The sequence below is a fragment of the Nothobranchius furzeri genome, chromosome 1 (genome assembly GCF_043380555.1).
Source record: "Nothobranchius furzeri strain GRZ-AD chromosome 1, NfurGRZ-RIMD1, whole genome shotgun sequence".
Taxonomy (NCBI): domain Eukaryota; kingdom Metazoa; phylum Chordata; class Actinopteri; order Cyprinodontiformes; family Nothobranchiidae; genus Nothobranchius; species Nothobranchius furzeri.
Window position 1 is genome coordinate 101,899,523 of NC_091741.1, and position 24,471 is coordinate 101,923,993.

Here is a 24,471-nt window from a genome sequence, read left to right on the forward strand (position 1 = left end):
GCTGCCACTGATGGTTTACGTGCAAACATCTATAGGCCGGCATCCAAGAGTAGCACCGGCTCTCCAAACGCAGCGTTTATTTTCTTTCCACAAACACAAGGTTGAGTCGAGTGACAACTTGGCTGCAGAAAGCAAACCTGATATTTCTTCATAATAAAGGATTGTTGTCATGAGCAGCTATGCATGAATCAGTCCTGCGGAGGAGCGTGATGAAGACCCAGAGAGTCATGTTGAAAATCCCGGTCCTTTGTTTGAGTGAAGTGCAGGTCCTCTGTCAGTCCTGAGGTCTGCACTGCTGTTCAGATGGCGGCCGACGTCGTGCTACTCACATCGGTTCCTTGATGGGTAACAGAAGACTTTGTAATCAATGCCGTTAATTATTTTCTGCATGTAAATAGCAAACCACCATCTCATTAGCATTTAGCATTAGCTTTAAAAATGAGCTATTTTGTTTTTAAAATTTAAGCTGTCATTCACGTTTATCAGGACAAACATATTATTTATTTATTATTTATTCATGTAACCAGCGTGCAGAGAGGGTTCATTTTTTCACTTTTCTTTATGAAAACTACAGCATGCATGCTGTTTGCAGGGTATTTTGCACATAGGTTTCCCCTTTTGAAACTGACAGACAAAAATATATAAAAAGAAGAGTTATGTTGACATCCTTTTTCGTCTTTGTGTGCATGCACGAGTGGTTAGGTGGCAAAAACAAACAATATGGCCTGCTATCAATGCGCAACGCACACATTCTATATTCTTCCCCTAGCTGGCATCATTCAGTCTTTCCCAGACATCTCCTACCACATCTATGCTGATGATATTCAGCTCTATATGTCCTTTATGCCACACCAGTTGGACAGGCTGGCCACACTTGTACTCTGCCTGACCCAGATCAGTAACTGGCTGTCCAGCAACTTTCTTGTCCTCAATGCTAACAAGACAGAGACCCTGATCGCTGCACCCCCGGAACTTCAGCTAAAAATCGAGCAAGAAATTGCCTCTTTTTGCCCATCAGCCAAGGCCAACATTAGAAACCTAGGAGTTATTTTTGATCCAGCCTTAAGTTTAGACTCACACGTTAAAACCATCTCCCGCTCTTGTTTCTTTCAACTGAGAAACATTTCAAAAGTCCGTAAACTAGTTTCTACTGCAGATCTGGAAAAAATCATCCATGCCTTTGTGTCATCACGCTTAGACTACTGTAACGCTCTTTTTTCTGGTCTCAGGAAAACCTCCCTCTCACACCTTCAAGCCATCCAAAATGCAGTAGCCAGACTCCTAACCAAATCCAGCAGACGAGCTCACATCACTCCAGTTTTACAGTCCCTCCACTGGCTCCCGGTAGAATATAGAATACAGTTTAAAGTTTTCGTCCTGACCTGTAGAGCTCTTAACAACCAGGCTCCAAGCTACCTATCTGAGCTTTTATCCCCACACGCCACCTCTCGGAACCTTAGATCCACATCTGAAAACCTCCTGGCTGTTCCTCGAACCAGACTGAAAACCAAAGGGGACAGGGCCTTTCAGACTACTGCCCCCAGACTTTGGAACAGTCTACCTTCAAATCTCCGTCTCTCTAACACTGTAGAGGTCTTTAAAAACCATCTAAAAACTCACCTTTTCATCCAGGCGTTCCCTCCCTTAAGCCGGGCGTACACTGTGCGACTTTTTCACTTTTTTGAGCCGATTTTCCAGTCGTGCGAGAAGCCACGACATCGGGGCGAGTTTTGCGCCGAGCGGTCGTGTAGTGTACAGGGGGTTACGAGAGGCGATTAACACCACGTGACCAGCCGCCGATCAGCAGTCGTGAGGTCGCAGGGACTTCTGGTGTGTTTAATATTTCGCTCGTCCCTCGTGAGGGTATCGCACTGTTGAAGCGGCGCTGCGAGCAGCTGCGAGCAGCTACGATCCAAAAAGTATCAGAACCGCTCACGGCGCATGCGCGCGCAATCCTGCATCAACGCCGGCCGGTCGCTCGCTATTTCCCTAATAACACACGCTGTTCGTTTTTGTTTCTACACGTTTTTTTACTCACAAAGATTGTCAAGAAAGCGTGTTTGTCGTGTTCATGTCAAATTAAACTGATCACAAAACACAGATTCACTTTCTTTATTTCGTTTTCCTCATCCAACCCCCATAAATCCCTGTGTGTCCTCCTGCAGCACTCCCGAAGAACAACAGGCAAGACAAAAAAGTCTGACGTGTTGAGTAAAAACTGCTATTTTTAGCACATTTTTAGGGCCGACGTGTTGCTACCAGACGTACAGTGTGAGCAGTCAGGTCGCATGCGAGAACTGGGTCGTGCAGTGTGAGCACATGACTCGTGAGATCTGCTCTGCGAGGAAGTCGTACAGTTTGAGCTGAAGCTGAACGCTGCGAGTGAAAAAGTCGCACAGTGTACGCCCGGCTTAAATGTTTCAAAAAGATGGCTTTATTTGGGTTCACACCTTCACTTTGTTTATACTAATGATTTTATTTTCTACGTTTATCACTGCTATTGTTTTTCTGATGTTTTTATTGGTTAGAGGTATTTGCCCTGATCTTTATCATGTTGTACAGCGCTTTGTGATTTATATCTGTGAAAGGCGCTATATAAATAAACTTTTACTTACTTGCTTACTTTACATTTAAAAATGATTACATACGAAATCCCTGATATATAAACACTTTATCTGCATCCACAGACAGGAGGAGGTTTAGAGAGAAGCTTACTGAAGACCAAATTAAAGTTATTAAAAGCGCGTACGAGCTCTGGGATGACAAAAACGTTGGTCCGATTCACCGGTGTTTTCTTCACAAATCTGCTTCATGGAAAACCCTGTGCCCTTCACTCGTGAAAATGAAAGGCTTTCAAACATCTGAAGGCCTACGATTATTTTGTTTCAAAGGGGATTTGAGGCCCTCTCCATTGCAAAATGCCTGTATCATTGTGGTCTTACAACTTAGTAGGCACAGATTAAACGAGCCTCTTTCAACAGTAGAAGAGGCCTTTTGCAGACACATCTCCTTTTCCTCAATGCAAAGTGATCTATGAGGTCATCTGATGCTGAGTTGCTCCTGAGCTGAGCTGATGATAGCCAGGCTACTCCGGTGTTCTTGTGCTTTAGACGGGCCTCAGGTTGAGAAGCTTCACTCAGCAGAAGCAGCTGTAACCAGAAATCTATCAAACTAGCAGATTAAGATCTATTTTGGTCTAAATGGGAAATTAAACAATGAAACTAATGTAGATAAGACTACAGCTAATGATAAGATTATAATACAATATGAAATCATCTCTCTCTCACCCTAAATAGACGGACAGACTTAGTCAAGTCACGTCAAGTTTATTTATATAGCGCCAAATCACGACAAGAGTCGTCTCAAGGCACTTCACGTAATAAAAATTCCAATTCAGGTCAGTTCATTAAGCCAATCAGAAATAATGTTTCCTATATAAGGAACCCAGCAGGTTGCATCAAGTCACTGACTAGTGTCAGTGACTATACAGCAATCCTCATACCAAGCAAGCATAAAGCGACAGTGGAGAGGAAAACTCCCTTTTAACAGGAAGAAACCTCCAGAGGATCCTGGCTCAGTATAAGCAGCCATCCTCCACGACTCACTGGGGATCTAGAAGACAGAGCACACACACACACACACACACACACACACACACACACACACACACACACACACACACACACACACACACACACACACACCCACACACACACACACACACACACACACACACACACACACACACACACACACACACACACACAAGTAATGTGTCTATAGTTATATTGTGATGTCTTAGTAAATATTCTATTTGGTGAAAGATAAACTTTATTGTATTTATCCTAGTGGATCTATAATTAAACGGATAAACTAGTATTAGCACATCAAAAGTCAAGGAAACCAAAAAGTTATTATCAGAAGAGGGAGAATGTTTAAGTGGTTAGCAGCAGTGTGTTAGACGATGGCCCCCTCCATGAGGCCACCACAGCTCAGCAGAACATCATTGTAGCTTCTTCTGGGGAGAAAAACACTTACAGAGAAAATGAAGTTAACAGCTGAAATTGCACATAATAGTACAGTTAAAGAGCAGACTGTAGAAGAAAGCAGTAGAGTGTGAAAAGTGGTCAGTGTATCCTCCAGCAGTCTAAGCCTATAGCAGCATAACTACAGAGATAACTCTGGATAATCTATCCTATTTAGATGGAGGCATGTTGAAGTCAGGGCAAGGGAGAGCCGTCTTTACCGACTGTACACTCCACCTCCCTCTACTCCCCCACTTGTCCTGATTTAGGCTAACATCAGATTTTAACCATAGGCCCTATCAAATAAAAATGTTTTAAGCCTATTCTTAAAAGTAGACAAAGTGTCTGCCTCACGGACTAAGGCTGGGAGCTGGTTCCACAGGAGAGGAGCCTGATAACTAAAAGATCTGCCTCCCATCCTAATTTTAGATATTCTTGGAACCACCAGTAGACCTGCAGTCTGAGAGCGAAGTGCTCGGTTAGGAACGTATGGAACAATCAGATCACTGATGTATGATGGACCTTGATTATTAAGAGCTTTATATGTGAGAAGGAGGATCTTAAAATCTATTCTGAATTTAACAGGTAGCCAATGTAGGGAAGCTAAGACAGGAGAGATATGATCTCTCTTTTTAATTCTCATCAGAACTCTAGCTGCAGCATTTTGGACAAGCTGAAGACTTTTAACTACATTCTGTGGACTTCCTGAGAGTAATGAATTACAGTAATCCAGTATTGATGTAATAAATGCATGAACTAGTTTTTCAGCATCACTCCTGGAAAGTATGCTTCTAATCTTAGCAATATTCCGAAGGTGGAAAAAGGAAATCCTACAAACTTGTGAAACCTGGGATTTGAATGACATGTCCTGGTCAAAGATAACACCAAGGTTCCTTGCTTTGTTCGCGGAGATTAATGTAATGCCATTAAGGTCAGGCGATTGGCTAAGCAATTTCCTTTTCTGGATTTCTGGTCCAAAGATGAGAACTTCCGTCTTGTCTTGAATTAAAAGCAAAAAGTTTAGAGTCATCCAATTTTTTATGTCCTCAAGACAAGCCTGTAATGTACCCAACCGATTAGGTTCATCAGGGTTAATGGATAAATATAGCTTAGTGTCGTCAGCATAACAGTGGAAGTTTATCCCATGCTGTCTAATGATTTTACCAATTGGGAGCATATATATAGTAAAAAGAATTGGTCCAAGCACTGAACCCTGTGGTACTCCGCAAGTAACCCTGGAGTATGAAGAAGATTTGTCATGTACATTTACAAAATGAAATCTGTCAGACAGGTAGGATTTAAACCAGCCTAACGCTGTTCCTTTGATCCCTACAACATGTTCAAGTCTTTCTAAAAGAACATTGTGATCAACTGTGTCAAAGGCAGCACTGAGATCTAACAAGACTAGAACAGACACAAGATTCTTATCTGAGGCCATGAGAATATCATTTGTAACTCTCACTAATGCAGTTTCAGTACTGTGATACTCTAAAACCAGACTGAAATTCCTCAAACAGAGCATTAGTGTTTAAATGCTGACATACTTGGATGGCCACTATTTTCTCCAGGACTTTGGATAAAAATGGAAGGTTAGATATTGGTCTATAATTCACTGGGTCATCTGGATCCAGAGAAGGCTTCTTAAGTGAAGGTTTGATTACAGCAACCTTAAAATCTTGTGGTACATACCCATTTACTAAGGATAGATTGATTGTATCTAGAATGGGGGCAGTAACCAAAGGAAATGCATCTTTAAATAATTTGGTTGGGATTGGATCCAAAATGCAAGTTAAAGGTTTAGATGAAGCTAATATTTTTGATAACTCTGAAAGCTCAACTGGATCAAAACGGTTCAAGCACAGATGAGGTTCTACAGTCAACTCTGATGCTGCCTCACTTACTGAGGAAGAAGAAATCGCATTAGGGAGGATGCTAAAGATTTTGTTTTTAATAAAATTAATTTTACTTGTAAAAAATCCCATGAAGTCATTGCTGCTGAGGGCTAAGGGAATAGATGGCTCAGAGCTATGATTCTGTGTAAGTTTAGCAACTGTACTGAAAAGAAATTTAGGATTATGCTTATTCTCCTCAATTAATGCAGAAAAATAAGCAGTTCTAGTTTGTTGAAGCTTATTTTTATAAAGCACAAGACTATTTTTCCAGGATAGGTAGGCCTCCTCATGGTGCGTAGAGCGCCATGTTCTCTCCAATTTCCTAGAGTTTTGTTTTAAGGCTCGTAAATGAGAGTTAAACCAGGGAGCCAACTTCCTGTCCCTAATTACCTTCTTTTTTAAAGGGGCAACATCATCTAATGCCACACGTAAAGAGGAATTAACATGATGAACTAATGCATCAATTTGTGAGGGGCTAGAACTGAAAATATTGCCCTCTGTTATGTTCCTCTGAGATGCTGAGGACAGTAAAGATGGAACAGTTGATTTAAAAGACGCAACTGCGTTGTCAGATAGAGACCGACTATACCTGACCCATCTGAACTCAGCCTATTGTTTCCTCTGGTGTTCACGAGTGTGTGTGTGTGCGTGTGTGTGTGTGTGTGTGTGCATGGACGAGTGTGCGGGTGATTGTATGTCCACTTTGGAAGTTGGGTGCGGGAGGGGAACTGTAATTTTTAATTGTTTTATACTTGGGGAGGAGGGCTGGGATGGGAATGTGGGATCTATGGGGGCATTTTAATCTGTAAAGCACTTTGAGTTGCATTTTTGGTATGAAAAGTGCTATATAAATAAAGTTGATTTGATTTGATTTGAAATTTACTTTCATGTCTCGAGAACTCAGTTATAAAAAACTCAAAGGTTATCAGAAAGTGGTCCGAGAGGACTGGATTATGTGGAAAGATCGTTATTTCCTCACACTCTATGCCATAAGTCAGAACAAGGTCCAATGTACGATGGCAGGAGTGGGTGGAGCTATGTATTCTTTGAGTGAAACCAATTGAGTCTAAGATATTACTAAAGGCTACATTGAGGCTATCATTTTCAATGTCCACATGTATGTTAAAATCCCCCACTACAATGACCTTATCAGTATTTAGCACCAAATCAGATAAAAAATCAGAGATCTGATCCAAAAACTCAGAGTAAGGCCCTGGTGGACGATATAAGACTACAAACAAGAGTGGTTTTACAGTTTTGCAATCAGTATTAGGAGAACTAAGAAAAGATGTTCAAACGAACTGTAACTATTAATCTGTAAGGGACTGATTAATAAGTCTGAATGAAAAATGGTTGCTACTCCTCCTCCTCGCCCTGTACTTCGAGCAATATGATGATTGAAATAATTTGAAGGAGTCGACTCGTTTAAGCTAACATAGTCCTCTTGCTGCAGCCAGGATTCTGTGAGAGAGAGCAAAGAGATCTGATTATCACAAATCAACTCATTAACTAACAACGTCTTAGAAAAAATGGATCTAATGTTCAACAACCCACCTTTAATTTTTCTAGTTTTCTGCTCAGTTGAATTTGTTCTAATATTTATGAGATTTCCATGATTTGCTTTATTAAGCCTGGTATTTAATCTGTGTGATTTTGGCCGTGGGCAGGACACTGTCTCTATGGGGTAGTGGGTGGGTAACAGTACAGAAGCTGCAGAGGGGTGGGTTAAACTACGACTCTGCTTCCTGGTCTGGACCCTAGGTAGTCATGGAGGACTAATAAAACTGGCCACATTCCTAGAAAGAAGAGCTGCACCATCCAAAGAGGGATGGATGCCGTCTCTCCGCATCAGACCAGGTTTTCCCCAAAAAGTTTTCCAATTATCAATGTAGCACGTTGTTTTCAGGATACCACCTAGACAGCCAGCGGTTGAAGGACAGCATGCGGCTAAACATGTCGTCACTGGTCCGATCAGGCAGGGGGCGAGAGAAAATTATGGAGTCTGACATTGTTTTGGCAAACTTACACACCGAAGCAACATTAATTTTAGTGACCTCCGATTGGCGTAACCGGGTGTCGTTACCGCCAGCGTGAATAACAATCTTACTGTATTTACGCTTATCCTTAGCCAGCAGTTTCAGATAAGATTTAATGTCGCCCGCTCTGGCCCCAGGTAAACATTTAACTATGGTTGCTGGAGTCTCTAATGCCACGTTTTTGACTATGGAGCTGCCAATGATCAGAGTCGGCTTGTCAGTGGGTGCGTCACTGAGCGGGGAAAATCTATTAGAAACGTGGACGGGTTGGTGGTGGCCCACAGGCTGGGTTCTATGCTTCCTGCGTACCGTCACCCAGCCGGCCTGAGGTCCCGGCTGCTCGGGTTCTACTGGAGGATCGCTACGGGGTGGTTCTGAGCTAGTTAGCCCCGCGCTAGCTAAGTAACTACGGCTGTTTACAGGCTTTTCAACAGCGCGGAGCCGGGACTCCAATTCCGACACCCTCGCCTCCAAAGCTACAAAAATGCTACATTTATTACACGTACCATTATCGCTAAAGGAGGCAGAGGAGTAACTAAACATCTGACACAGCGAGCAAGAGATAGGAGACGGAGAAGCAGAGACAGAAGTTGCCATAGCCGTGCTGAGGCTAAGCTAACTGGACGAGCAAACTGTTCAGTACCAAATAAACTGCGTGCAAACTCAAATGGTTCCCTAAAAGCTAGGTGGAACAACAGAACGTGTGTTTTAGCGTGCTTTTGTGCTACAATAACTCAGAGATATCCAAGTACAGAGAAATTAAATCAGCTTTAGCGAGCCCCAAACACCAAACAGCTACACGTAGTGCAACACTGAAAACAGGAAACAGGAAACGCCTTACCGCCAGGTGCAGCCAATCATGCACAGGAACAAGTAGAACGTGTATGGATGTTTTCCTTCATATTGATACATACAACAATATTATTAATACCTTTGATATCGTGAATTAAAAGGCTGAGAACTAAAGACAATATAAGACATTTAAATGAGTCGTGGAGGATGGCTGCTTATACTGAGCCAGGATCCTCTGGAGGTTTCTTCCTGTTAAAAGGGAGTTTTCCTCTCCACTGTCGCTGCATGCTTGCTTAGTATGAGGATTGCTGTAAAGTCTCTGACACTAGTCAGTGACTCGATGCAACCTGCTGGGCTCCTTATACAGGAAACTTTTAACTGATTGGTGTAATGAACTGACCTGTATTGGAATGTTTACTGTGTGAAGTGCCTTGAGACGACTCTGGTCGTGATTTGGCTCTTTATAAATAAACTCCTTGAACCGTCACCTTATCGTGGTGGAGGAGTTTGAGTGCCCTAATGATCCTAGGAGCTATGTTGTCTGGGGCACTTAGTGCCCCTGGTAGGGTCTCCCATGACAAATTGGTCTTAGGTGAAGGGTGAGACAAAGAACGGTTCGAAGGATCTTTCATGGCGGTTAAAACGAAGAGTCGGAGTACCCGGCCCGGAGGGTTACCGGGGTCCCACCCTGGAGCCAGTCCTGGGGTTGGGGCCCGTGAGCGAGCACCTGGTGGCCGGGCTTTCGCCCATGGGGCCCGGCCGGGCCCAGCCCGAACCGGATACATGGGCTCGTCCAACTGTGGACCCACCACCCGCAGGAGGAACATGAAGGGTCCGGTGCAATGTGAATCGGGTGGCAGACCAAGGCGGGAGCCTTGGCGGTCCAATCCCCGGACAAGAAAACTAGTTTTTGGGACATGGAACGTCACCTCGCTGGCGGGGAAGGAGCCGGAGCTTGTGGCAGAGGTTGAGCGGTACCGGCTAGATATAGTCGGACTCACCTCGACACATTGCATTGGCTCTGGAACCCGAGACCTGGAGAGGGGTTGGACACTCTACTTTGCTGGAGTTGCTCCGGGTGAGAGGCGGAGGGCTGGGGTTGGCTTTTTGTTAGCCCCGAGACTCTCTGCCTGTGTGTTGGGGTTTACCCCGGGGGACAAGAGGGTAGCTTCCTTGCGCCTTCGGGTCGGGGAACGGGTCCTGACTGTTGTTTGTGATTATGGGCAAAATATCAGTACAGAGTACCCACCCTTTTTGGAGTCCCTGGGACGAGTGCTAGATAGTGCTCCATCAGGGGACTCCATTGTCCTGCTGGGGGACTTCAATGCTCACGTGGGCAATGACAGCTTGACCTGGAGGGGTGTGATTGGGAGGAACGGCCCACCTAATCTGAACTCGAGCGGTGTTTTGTTATTGGACATCTGTGCAAGCCGCAGTTTGGCCATAACGAACACCATGTTCGAACATAAGGATGCCCACCGGTACACTTGGTACCAGGGCAGCCTAGGTCACAGGTCGATGATAGATTTTGTAGTCGTATCATCTGACCTGCGGCCGTATGTTTTGGACACCCGAGTGAAGAGAGGGGCGGAGCTGTCAACTGATCACCACCTGGTGGTGAGTTGGATCAGATAGCAAGGGAACATGCCGCGTAGACCTGGCAGACCCAAACGCATAGTGAGGGTCTGCTGGGAACGCCTGGCAGAAGAACCTGTCAAGACGGTCTTCAACTCCCACCTCCGGCAGAGCTTTGACCACGTCCCGAGAGCAGTGGGGGACATTGAGTCCGAGTGGGCCTTGTTCCACTCTGCGATTGTCGAGCCGGCTGTTGCTAGCTGTGGTCGTAAGGTGGCCGGTGCCAGTCGTGGTGGCAACCCCCGTACCCGCTGGTGGACACCAGAGGTTCGGGGAGCCGTCAAGCTGAAGAAGGAGGCCTACAGGGCGTGGCTGGTCAGTGGGTCTCCGGAGGCAGCAGACAGGTACCGGATAGCCAAGCGGGGTGCAGCAGTGGCAGTTGCCGAGGCAAAATCTCGGGCGTGGGAGGAGTTTGGTGAGGCCATGGAGAAAGACTATCGATCGGCTCCAAAGAGGTTCTGGCAAACTGTCCGGCGCCTCAGGAGAGGAAGGCAGCAACTCGCTCACACTGTTTACAGTGGGGATGGGGAGCTGCTGACGTCAACTGAGGCTATAGTCGGACGGTGGAAGGAATACTTTGAGGAGCTCCTCAATCCCACCAATGCGCATTCCGAGGAGGAACCAGAGCTGGGAGGCCTGGGGATGGACTGTCCGATCTCGGGGGCAGAAGTTGCTGAGGTAGTCAAACAACTACACAGCGGCGGAGCCCCGGGGGCGGATGAGGTTCGTCCTGGGTATCTCAAGGCTATGGATGTTGTAGGGCTGTCATGGTTGACACGTCTCTACAACATTGCGTGGTCATCGGGGGCAGTTCCTAGGGAGTGGCAGACCGGGGTGGTGGTCCCCATCTTTAAGAAGGGTGACCTGAGGGTGTGTTCCAACTATAGGGGATCGCACTCTTCAGCCTCCCTGGAAAGGTCTACTCCAAGGTACTGGAGAGGAGGGTCCGATCGATAGTTGAATCTCAGATAGAGGAGGAGCTATGTGGTTTTCGTCCTGGCCGTGGAACTGTGGACCAGCTCTATACCCTTGCAAGGGTGATGGAGGGGGCATGGGAGTTTGCCCGACCAATCCACATGTGCTTTGTGGATTTGGAGAAGGCTTATGACCGTGTCCCCAGGGGCACCCTGTGGGGGACGCTCCAGGAGTATGGGGTGGGTGGCTTTCTGTTAAGGGCCATTCAGTCCCTTTACCAGAGGAGCGTGAGTTTGGTCCGCATAGCCGGTAGTAAGTCGGACCTGTTCCCAGTGAGGGTTGGACTCCGCCAGGGCTGCCCTTTGTCACCGGTTCTGTTCATCACTTTTATGGACAGAATTTCTAGACGCAGCCGTGGTGTGGAGTGTGTCGAGTTTGGTGGCAGGAGAATCTCGTCTCTGCTTTTTGCGGATGATGTGGTCCTCCTAGCTTCATCCAGCTCTGACCTTCAGCTCTTGCTGGGTAGGTTCGCAGCCGAATGTGAAGCGGCTGGGATGAGGATCAGCACCTCCAAATCTGAGACCATGGTTCTCGACCGGAAAAGGGTGGCTTGCCACCTCCGGGTCGGGGGAGAGGTCCTACCTCAAGTGGAGGAGTTTAAGTATCTCGGGGTCTTGTTCACGAGTGAGGGTAGGAGGGATCGGGAGATCGACAGGCGGATTGGTTCGGCGTCTGCAGTGATGCGGACGCTGAGCCGATCTGTCGTGGGGAAGAGGGAGCTGAGCCAGAAAGCCAGGCTCTCGATTTACCGGTCGATCTACGTCCCAATCCTCACCTATGGTCATGAGCTTTGGGTAATGACCGAAAGAACGAGATCGCGGATACAAGCGGCCGAAATGAGTTTCCTCCGTAGGGTGGCCGGGCTCAGCCTTAGAGATAGGGTGAGGAGCTCGGACATTCGGGAGGGACTCGGAGTAGAACCGCTGCTCCTCCGGATTGAAAGGAGCCAGTTGAGGTGGTTTGGGCATCTGGTCAGATGCCTCCTGGACGCCTCCCCGGGGAGGTGTTTCGGGCATGTCCTGCCGGCAGAAGGCCCCCGGGTCGACCCAGGACACGTTGGAGAGGTTACATCTCCAATCTGGTCCGGGAACGCCTTGGGGTCCTGCCGGAGGAGCTGGTGGACAAGGCCGGGGAGAGGACGGCCTGGAGCTCCCTAGTTGGGATGCTGCCCCCGCGACCCGGACCCGGATAAGCGGAGGAAGACGAGACGAGAGAGACGAGAGACGAGACGAGATAAATAAACTGAGCTGAATTGAATGAATGATCATGAGGGCTGCTGTAAAGTTTCATCTTCAGTCCACATCCAGACACACTTATTCTGTCTTCTGACTTACAAACAGCCGCTGGGATGTTTATTCCCACAAAGATTATTTTTGTTCCAACAACAAACTCCTCTGGTTTTTACCATCTCTTCCATATCTGACCACTGTTGGTCAGGTACTGCGTGCTGTCTATCATTGCGGGACTGTGCACGGTGTCAGAAACCAGTCTCTTTTTTTCTCTCCTCCTGCTTGGGCTAACGGTGCTGAAGGCGTGGCGCACTTCACTGCAGTGATGCGCCTTTCGCACAGAGAGAATGCATCTGTGGCGCCAGGGGCGTGTCCAGGGAGTGGCCTGGGGTAGCACATGCTACCGTTAGAATCTGATTGGCCACCCCAGGTGCCACCCTACTAAGTTCCAGTATAAATTGACTTTACATCGTCGACAAAAGGCTTGAGTTGTAAACTCCAAAAATGGTGTGTGGTAGCATGCACCTTTAACACTGTCTTCTAGCCCAGGCCTACAGAACATTTCTGTAGTATTAATATTATTTACTATTTTTTTCATATTCACATAAATAGTATTTAGAGCCCCACTCAACTCCAGTTGGTGGCAATAATGCAACAAGAAGTGACTCGCTAACCACCACAAAACTAGAAGATGAATAGAAAAAAAATGGTGATTGTGCAACGTGAAACTCCAAAATTCACTAGAAAGTAAATAAATAAATAAACGATTTGTGCAAATAAATAAATAAGCATAACCATTGGTGCCACCCATGCATAAACAAGTGCCCCACATGGGCCACCCCGTTTTAAAAGTCCTGGACACGGCTCTGTGTGGCGCTGTGCTTGGACAAGCGCGTCTGCGTGGGAGCAGATAGTAGACATGGCAGCGGGAGCGTACGCAACAGCAGGTGAAGTGCATCACCAATCAGACGTCCTTCTCCTCTACACACACAAGAAGCAGCTGGCGCACCTGAGTGAAGTTGGACCTGTGGGTTGAGGAGCGTCCGAGGGACAGAATAAAGTGTTAGGAGATGATCTGCTGGTGTGCAATGACCCCGCCGTAGCTGCACGGCTACAGCTTCCTAATTACTGCACGTGTGTTAAACACGATTAAAAACAAAAAGAATAGTCCAATCTATATAACGAGGATAATCATAAGGAGTTAGGAATGACACACATGTAGGAGCTGATAAACCGGAGCAAAACAACAAATAGTTCATGTTTATAAAAGCCCGCTGCAAGTCTTCAGCAGAGGTTTTAAAGTTGCTAAAGACTGAGCAGACCCGGTGATCCAGGGCAGATTCTGGACCTGCTACAGAGTAATATGTCAAGTTTCATAATATTTGTTCACAAATGTGTTAAACACATCTAAATTCATATTTAATTGTGTATTCTTGCAAACTTTGTTCCAGGAAAACACATCTACGTTTTCTAAATGCTAGGCTAAAACCACGGAGCTTTGATAAAGCAAAACAAAAAAGCCCTGTGACTGTTTTTGTTGTTCAATAAAGTTTTCTGTTATGATCCCATAGTTCTCTCTTTTTTATGTAGCAACTTTACTTATTTTCTAACTAAAACCATAATGGTGGAGACGCTTTTTGCCAGTAAATCATCTATAGATCCTGAAATAAATCTGACCAGAACATCATCATATTGTAACACATCATGTCTAATTCACCAGACAGGAAATAGGATGCGGTAACAGCCAATCGACCATGACAAGTGGTTCATGCATGTGAGCGATGCTTAAACCACAGCAGCACAAACATACCTGCATGTGACAGAGAGTGTTTGGTGGACGTGGATCACTAGATGGTCTCTGGAGCTGTCGAGTACGGGTGGAGTCATAGAGAAGCCTATCACCAGACCTGAGGGAGCAAACAGAGCAGCTGCATTAGATTCATGTTACACAGGTCGGTCGGGACCGAGTGGCTCTAACAGCGAGCGCTGGTGGGACATCAAGTCTCAGAAACACATTTGGAATCTGAAATCAGACACGCTGCTCTGCGAATTTACAAGCTGCAAGGTAATTTGCAGCAGAGCACTCAGCCCCATGTGCTGAATAACACCCAGACGGCGAGATCAGGGTCTTCTCAGCCATGAGGCAACGCTGCTCTCAGCTCTGGACCTACAGCTGCACACAGCACTTGGCCTTGATTCATCATCAGAGCATCCACCTCTCCGGCTTTGTGAAAGTTGGTGTTCTCGAATGTCAGTGCCAACCACACACCTCCTCAGGGTTCTATCAGCATTTATATAGCCTCTACACCTACAGTTCATCCTACATAAATATGTGTTCATGACATGTGAGCCACCTGGATGTGATTAGAGACGAGAACAAAAAGAACTGGATGAAATTAAATGGATTTTTTTTTACATCTGAATATGTAACGTGTGTGTGTGTGTGTGTGTGTGTGTGTGTGTGTGTGTGTGTGTGTGTGTGTGTGTGTGTGTGTGTGTGTGTGTGTGTGTGTGTGTGTGTGTGTGCGTGTGTGTGTGTGTGTGTGTGTGTGTGTGTGTGTGTGTGTGTGTGTGTGTTGTGGAGGATGGCTGCTTATACTGAGCCAGGATCCTCTGGAGGTTTCTTCTTGTTAAAAGGGAGTTTTCCTCTCCACTGCCGCTTCATGCTTGCTTGGTATGAGGATTGCTGTAAAGTCACTGACACTACTCAGTGATTCGATGCAACCTGCTGGGTTCCTTATATAGGAAACTTTTTACTGATTGGCTTAATGAACTGACCTGTATTGGAATGTTTACTGTGTGAAGTGCCGTGAGACGACTCTTGTCATGATTTGGTGCTATATAAATAAACTTGAATTGAATTGAACTGAATTTGACTGTGTTTCATGCTAAGCTAAAGCAAAAGGAGTACAGCCGGATCAGGAGAATACCTGGGCTGGTAAAATTGTTTTTATCCCACTCATCTAACTCTGAGAAATATGTCAACAGATAAAATAAAAATTTTGGGTGGAATATTCCTTTAATGATTCTTTGTGGTTATTGTGAATTTTATTCACCCCTTCCGTTCCCTTTATTATTAAACATGACAATATTAGCTATTGTTGTTTAAGAAGGATTAAAACAGACATTTAGACAGAAGGAACACTTCATCTTGAGAGCATGTTTAAATGAATCATAATAGAATTAAACAAAGAAGAGGTTTTTTCTTAAAACGTGTCATATGTGAAGTTAGGAAATGGTGTCAGTCTATGAACAGTTCCCAGCTGGGTGTTGCTTCCACACACTTTCAGGCATCTTTAACTCAACTTGAACAAGAACTCTGAACTTTGATGTAAACCTACCAACAGCTCTGTGTCCATCTTCACTCCTCTAACTCACACAGCTCTGCCCACTTTTCTTCACACCTTTCAAAGATGTGAAGCCAACCAGAGGGTTGTGTCAAAGGCACTTACTCACAGTGGGTCAACCCCACAGACAGTAGAAAAGCAGGGGAAACCTGCCTGTTGGGACTCCTTCACACTAGTGTAAGAAAGGAAATGTTTCTTTACCAATAGTGAGGGAGGGATGAGCTCTGAATCTCCCACCTTACTCTTTAGACTGAGCAGCCAGTGGTTGGGAAACGTAAGAGTTTAATATTCTGGTGACAAATAACAAAGCAGCTCGTTAAAGATTAAGTACTGTTTTAGCAAAGCCAATCTAAGTTCTGCCTTTATCTAAGCAATACATTCCCTAACCATGACCCTTCAAAATCCAACATGGCTCCTGGTTCTACCTATATGACATTATCTATGAGGACTCTCTGGGGATTATTTAGAGCTGAGAGGCGCAGAGCTCTGATTGTTGACGCTCTCCAGACAGATGCGTCCTGAGCCACAGTAACATTCTCAAAGTGTCGCCACTTCAAAAACAAAGTTAACACGAGATCGTTTACGTCGGCTCACATCCTTTTATGATTTCTGTTTTTTATGTGTGCCTGATAGGTTTTGCTGCTGCAGAGCGGAGTGCATCACCTGTTTCATCTGCCGGTGACTTCACCGCACCGGTGCGGTCAGCGCGCACTCTGCTATTTTTGTGGTCGGTAGATCTTTTAGAACTGCAGTTCAAAGGTAGCAGCAGTTTTCTTCAGGATTGAGAGGAGATGCAGGAAGATAACGAACAGAGACAGGACAGGAAAATAGTCAAATAAAAACTAGTTTGTTGTTGTACCTGGTGGTTGCAACAAACAGACACCATTGAAGGTAATCAGAAGTGAGGAACAGAAAATAAAAATATTCTTTCAACGTTTAGAGCAGCAGGAACTCTGAGAGGCTGCAGGCGCACCAGAGTTTGCGTCTGCTGAGCGGGGGGGGGGGGGGGGACAGTAAAGATGCAAAATCTACCGTTGTTGAAAGAAAAGTGAGTCAACTTAGAAAATTGGGGCGCAATTTTTTTTGTCAAAAACTCCAGCGAACCAACCACTTGTTGCAAAAATGTGATTATTTCGTTTCTAAAATGCAAAAGTTGTTTTATGGTGATTTTTAAATTTGTACTGCTCAAACGAAGGCTTAAAATAGAGAAAATATTATATTTCTGGTTTGATGCCATTTAGATTTCTAGTAACGGCGGATCAGTTAGTGACAACACCAGCAAAGCTTTCTGGGCTTTCCAGTTGGACCACAACTAATCTGATGTCATTTGCCCATTGCTTGAACACTATAGACACATGCTTAGGCCAAAGTAACAAAACCTGAAGCTTTTGTGCAATACCTTAAACACAGTGTAACCATTCCTTAAACAAAAGTGCTGCTTTGCACTTTATTTCCATTTCTGCAACACACTTGCTCCTGCACACTACACACTATTTCATGCATAAGACACTTCGTTCATGAATGAAATCTCATGATACCGTTGGGACAGCACATCTCTTCCAAATACAAAACACATTGGGTGATTGAAAACACCGAGACACACGCCTGAAAACACTCACTTACAAAACTCAACACCAATCAGCCAGACATAAATAGGCCTCAGTTCAGCCATTTTCAGAACTTTGCAAGCATGGAGGCAGAAAGAGCAAGAGGTAGAGGAAGACAGGCGGCAGAGGAGGAGGAGGAGGTGGTCAAAGAGGTCATGTACGGAACAATATTTCTGATGACATTAGAGCATCTTTGGTGGATCATGGCCTGACAATGAGGGAAGCTGGGCAGATAGTCCATCCACACCTAAGCCGGTTCACAGTTGCTTCTATCATAAGGACCTTTAGACTGGAAAACAGGTATGTCTTCAACTCTCGACTCCAGACTGTATCTACAGCATTTACAGTACTGTACCGTATCACATGTACCGTATAGCAAGTTGGCTAGTGATCCCTTTGAAACAAAAATGGTAGTTTTGTGAAACATACGGTATAGTACCATTGAGATGTCACATTGCTGTGTAACGTATACAGTACTGTAAAAAGAACTAAAGCAAATGTAATTTGTGGTTGCTTTTTCCTACAGAATGACTAGAAGACCTTCTCGAGGTGGTCGGCAACGCCTGTTCACCCAACAGCAGGAACTTGCCATTGTGGAAATAGTCCGTGCAAATAATGCTATTCGTCTCCACCAGCTTTGGCAACAAATACTTGCAGATAGGCAAGTATTCATAAACATCAATCGAGTAAGTACTACCACGATCGGACGTGGTGTGACCAAAGACGAGCTGTGCAGGACTAAATCCTGTAGATTCCTGTGGGGCTTCGCGCGCAGCGAACAATAAAGACGGAACTCCTTCCTCCCAGGAGCGTCCTGAGGATGAGCAATATATAGCGAGCATTTTCTTTCATGTCTGGTGCCACCGTTCTAACACCCCTTAGCTTTCAGGATGATACGCAGAAGACAAAACATGGGGCATCAAATCACAATGAAGCAGTTGTACAGGGTCCCATTTGAGTGGAACGGTATCAGTCATAAGATGTCGACAAGAGTATGTACAAGTAAGTTTCGCAGTCCTTTACTGTACATTTATAATACAGTATTTGTGTAATTCAGTACAGGAATAGCTATGCCATTGTATCAGGATCACATAGATACAGGCATGTGCTTGTATTTTTGGGGTGTGTGTGTGTGTGTGTGTGTGTGTGTGTGTGTGTGATGGGGGGGGGGGTCTGTACATTTAGTACTGCAGTTGTATGTTTTGAGTAACGCCAGCCATCCATTCTATGTATTTATTTATTTTTGTCGTTGCAGACAATCTTGGAAATGGATGGAGCTGCACGGCCTCATGAATTGATTTACATTGAAGAGGCTGGCTTCAACCTCACTAAAAATAGTCGACGGGGTCGTAATATAATTGGCCAAAGGGCATTTGTGCATGTCCCGGGGCAGCGCGGGGGAAACGTCACATTGTGTGCCGCCATAAGCCTTCGAGGGTTACTACACCATCATGCCAAACTAGGTCCATACAATACCCAACAAATACTGACATTTCTAGATGCACTTCATGATGCAGTTGTACGGGACAGACTACAGCAGCCCAGGTTTGTTGTTGACTGAGATAATGTCAGTTTCCACCAGGCAGCTCTGGTCCGGAACTGGTTCACCAACCATGATCAAGTTGTTTACTTACCTCCTTACTCGCCATTTCTAAACCCAATCAAGGGATTTTTTTCCGCTTGGAGATGGTGCGTGTATGACCGCCAACCACATGCCCGCATGCCTCTTCTTCAGGCAATGGAAGAGGCATGAGGAGACATTGACATAATGTCAATCCATGGATGGATTTGCCACACAAGGAGCTACTTTCCCCGTTTCTTAGCAGGAGAAAATATCGCTTGTGATGTTGACGGGATCATGTGGCCAGACCCAAACAGACGGCGGGATCCATAATCCCACTCACGCACAATTGCCTAGTTTTTCCTTTATTTAAAGTCGTGTGTTTTTTTTTGTTACTGCATGTACAGTACTGTACTGTAAAGTATACTGTAGTACTGCGATGTGCAGTATTGAGTTGAAATTGTTTGTAATCTTTAGTACGTTCATTTTTGATTGTTGGGGAAACCTTTGTCGTGAGCAAAAACAGTGTTCCACCGAGCTTCACAGAAAGCTAACTGATGAACAGATAAAAACAGTGGGAATGAAAGACTGCATTGTTTTATATTAAGTACTCTGGTGTGTTGCTTCCATTCTGAAAGTGTATTCACATGATGCAAGTGTGTATCAATTTGTCGTCAGTTTAATTTTGACAAAGGAATGTTAAATTTTGGTAGTCGAGTTTCAATTTGACACAGATGTGAATGGTATATTTCCCAGTGCTGTGTTATGTTTACTTGTGTGTAGAGTTTTGGCACAATGAGCCAAGTTTTGCCAAATGTGTTCAAGCAATGGGCAAAAACTGTAAAGTTAGAGATGTGCGTGGAATAACATAAACAAAGCACATTTAAAAAGTTCTGGTCTGGAACTGGATTTTCCCGGCAGCCAGGTAAAAATCTTCTGGTAGCAGATCTACAGTGCTGGAAAATGCCACTAAAGGTGTACCCAGTGAGTTTAACGAGGCACAATGGGCACCGACTGAGCGTCGGTGTCTGACTAACTGGAGGCGAGAATGTACTGCACTAAAGCTTCCTGCAGTTTTACAGCCGCAACACCCAGGGCCTCCAGAAGCTTTAACTGGTGGGATCTGTGTACTACTCATGGTTTACAAAGGACAGGTGATTTCATCTGTGCCACTGAAGAGTCAGATGTTTGTCTTCAAAGCTAATGGAGAATGGAGTCAAAAGCTGAGAAGGGAAGATAAAGCAACGTGTCTAATCAAAAAAGAGGTTTAGTCATTCAAAATGCTGCTTTTTCTATCTAAACTGTGGTTTTCATTCATCAACTATTAAATATTATATTAAAAAATCACAAAAACCTCCAGGGAACTCCCCTAGTGTTAAAGTCATAAACCTCATCTTCCATGATGCACTGGGCCATTTATTTACTGATAAACAACATCAGTTTTTTGGTTGGTTAATCTTTATATCATAAAGTAGGTCCATGAATAATGGATCCACAAATGCATCTCACCAAACTGAACCTGACATGGACAAGAGGAGAAGATTAGTTTATCAAACTCCGAATCCTCCTTCCAAGATGAAAGAAGGAGCATGAAATGTGGAGAAAACCACTTTAACTAAGACAGAGTGGTAAGTAGCCGCTACGCTGGGGTGAGGAGGTTCTGCGGTGACGTCATGAATGCGACGTCAGGGACGATGTTTAGCCTTCAGTCAACCTTACATGCACCTTTTTGGTCTGTGGGAAAAGAAACTGGCGCACCTAGACCAGGGGTCAGCAACCCGTTCCCATCAAAGAGCCATTATTACCCGTTTCCCACAGTAAAGAAAACACTGGGAACCACAGCAGCCGCGGCGTTGTGGGCGGGGCCTACCCTCAGACAGCAGAGAGCTGCTTTAACCAATCACAACAGGTGACAGCAGCCGGTACCGGTCGCTCGTGTACGTCAAAGTTATCTCTCATAAGAAGATAATCAATAAAACGATTTATATAAAGTGGATCCAGAAGTTGTAGCCCGTATCTGCCTACAATATTTAGATATTTTTCACCCTGTTGGTGGTTTTACTGAGCAGGTGCCACTTTTGTCATACGTTTCTTTTTAAAACATGTTTAGACTGTTCAGAATACAAATCCAGGCTCTGTCACGTTTGATTGTTGTAATTAAACTTTGTAGATGGGGGAGGTCAGAAAAGGATCCGATCATTTTGTTTTTCCCTCATTTACAGGGACGGAGATAACGGCACATTGCGCCTGGCTCTGGTGTTAATCAAGTTAAATTTAACAATTTTCACAAGAAAACAGAACAGTTAAAAGCAGGGCTTGTGTTGACCGGATAGTTCCCGTATTTGACCATTTATTTTGACGGAGAAAGAATAGAAAGAATTACCCTGACGCATGCAGACGAACTGACACTTTATTCTACGCACATCGCAGATGTAGCTAAATCACTCAAGAAAAGATTCCCATCTGAACATCTGAGCTGGACACTGCTCAGGGCAGCTTGCTGTCAGCGCGTACGTAAGGTGCACAGCGAGCTGAAGATGTGGAGAGGGGCTTGGAGCGCGTTGCAGAACCAGAGCGCATGCGGGAAGGTTCCTCCCACTGAAGCGAGAGTTTTCCAAACCCTGTCTCTCAGAGGGACTTGTCACTTAGAAAATGTTCCCTGATGATGAAACTTTGGCTGAATAGTGCTTGTTCCTGTCTCCAATGTGGCGACACATCCAGGAGCCGTCTGAGGAGAAGCCCAGAATCTCACATCCTCTTCAGCTCATAAAGCACCTATGATTACGCACAAGCGTGACGCGTCAACCCGGTCTCACGGTAAGACAGGGTTGGAACAGTTCAGGTTTACGCAGACAATCTTTACATTTAGAATTAGCATACAGGTGTAAAATTAATGCAGTAAAATATAAAGCATTTTATTTAAATATCCATTCATTATTTTACAAACACAGAGAGCTGCATCAGATGGATGGAAGAGCCGCATGCGGCTCCAGAGCCGCGGGTTACCGACCCCCCGACCTAGACAAACCCCACACAGCCGTGGGAGAAGATGCTGATTCCACGCAGAGAGGTCATGCAGGCAGGATTCAAACCGACAACCTTCTTATTGGGAGGAAACAAACTGCACCCCCATGCAGGATTCTACATAAAAATGGAAATGTGGAGTGGAGTGTCATGATGCTCCTCCAGCTGGACGCACACAGAGAGTGCTGAGCTGAGTTAAATACTTTAGTAGCAGAGCCTCAGGGATGGATGCTTCCCTCACAGTCTGCTGAGACATCACTCACCGATGGACAAGAGACAAACATCAAACCTTTTCAAACGTCAAGACAGGCTTGCAAAGGGGTTGCATTTGGGGACGAGGAGAAACGGGGAGTTCCTGTCCAGCTGGTGAATGTGTCCATTGCAGACAAGAAGAGGAGGGTTCTACACCAGAGGACATTATACCTCATTATAGCAGCACTTCCAGGGATTGTATGAGCACAAAGCTCAGGACTTGTCAAGACTTCGGATCTCAGTGGTTTTCTCCTAACGGCTGGAAAGAGTCAAGTCATAGCTCCTTTGCGCTTGCTGGATGAGACACTTCAAATTGATAAGAGGTTGATGAAGGTGATGAAAATCTCCTGTTGCAGAGGTCAACATCTTCCAGATGTGCAGCACATTGTATACACACCGCAATCCCAAACGGCGAGAGACCTGGTCCTGTCTGTCCGCCCCTTATGCGGTCTGAGAGGATAAAAGATAACCCCTTCAGTAAATGTTTGCATGCTGTCAAACTGTCTTAAAGAGACGGGGGGATAAACCAAACACATCGATCCACAGAGGCTTGCTGCTGATAACTCATCATGCTGTGATAATAAACACATTTCCCCGCCATGACCTTTCATGCTGCTTCCCATGACAGACGCGTACGGCTGCTATCGCTCACTCTGGTCATTAATCTTCATGTGAATTTAACAGTGGAGTACTAAAAGGTTTACAGACACCCTGAAGGCTCGATTCCTGAAAAGGAAAAATCGAACCAGCAACGGTAAATGCGATTTACAAAACAGGGGTTATCTAAATGATCATTTCATGCAAGATTGCTTTATATTTATATCACGGACTCTATGTTCGGCTGATCTGGAGCTACCGACTGTCCCACAAACTAGGTACAGGTCTAGAGGTGATCGGGCTTCCTCGGTCTTGGCTCCTTCTCTCTGAATTGAGCTTCCACTTGATATTAACCTGTTGCCTTCGCTGCGTGTTTTTAACAGTTATCGTTTGGCTTTTATGTGACCTGCTTTTATGCTCCTTGTTTACATTTTTATGGTGCTTTTATGTCTGTGTGTTGTTTTTATCTCCTCCTACCCACCTGATTCCTGATTACCCCCATGTGTCTTTGGCCCAATCCCAACACTCGCACGGCGCCCTGCGGCCTTCAGCAAAGTGCACGGGGAGAATGTGCGCTGTAAGTCTTCAAGTTCGTAGTTAACAAGTGAGCAAATGATTGGCGAATTGAGACAGGGAGCATTATGTCATCAATCACAATGCATGCCAGGAGGCTGGTCGCTGTGATACTTTTTAAAAAACCTTTATTAACAACTTTCAAACAAACAACCAAACAGTTATTTTAAATCTATTTAAATTCCCAGCTGCTTTGTCTAAACCATTCAGAGCATCAACTAATCATCCTAAAATGAACTAATTTCATTCAAAAATACATATTTTCAGAAAGGAACTTGAGTCTTTTGCTCCGCAGCAGTGGATTGTGGGTAACACACTTCACCCAAGTCTGCATCGATGCAGACTTGGGTGAAGTGTGGATCAAGGGTGCAAAAGGGGCGTGATCAACTTCTGCACTTGAGAATCGTAACACCCTATGCCACTTGTCAGAGTCAAGGCCCGCGGGCCAAATGTGGCCCGCCACATCATTTTATGTGGTCTGCGAGAGCTTAAAGTGTCTTAAAATAAGTCAATGCTAGCCTGACCACGCTCCATTGACGGCTCTCGGTTGTGGGGCGGGTTCTACCGTTGTCTTTCAAATGATCTCCACATTCCACTGGACAATGAATGTGACATACTCTTGTTTCACTCTGTTGCATCATCCCGCCCACCAGGCATATAGAGTGCCCTGATTGGCCCACAAAGCAGATAAAGCTCTGTGATTTGTTCACTAAGCAGATAGAGCACTATGATTGGCCCACCATTATGGACCAATCACAGCTCTTTATGTGTTTGAAACCCCTCTAGAGAGCTGTGATTGGCTAGCCAGAGTCCTGGTAGGAGCTGCTGAGGTTCCAATGGAGCATGCCTAGACCATTCTTTGCAAAGCAAGCATTTGGTCTAGTTCACTAGGCTAGGTCTATGCTGCTTCAAAGCGCACATAGACT

General features: G+C 45.2%; 1 protein-coding gene across 1 annotated transcript in view; it reads right to left on the minus strand.

Moving 5' to 3' along the window:
• The window catches only part of flt4 (fms related receptor tyrosine kinase 4), a 116,192-nt gene that overhangs the window by 51,146 nt on the left and 40,575 nt on the right, over positions 1-24,471 (minus strand). The window contains exon 2 of the mRNA XM_070552725.1: positions 14,395-14,491. Within this exon, the coding sequence (XP_070408826.1) occupies positions 14,395-14,491 (97 nt within the window). The remainder of the gene's footprint in view (positions 1-14,394; positions 14,492-24,471) is intronic.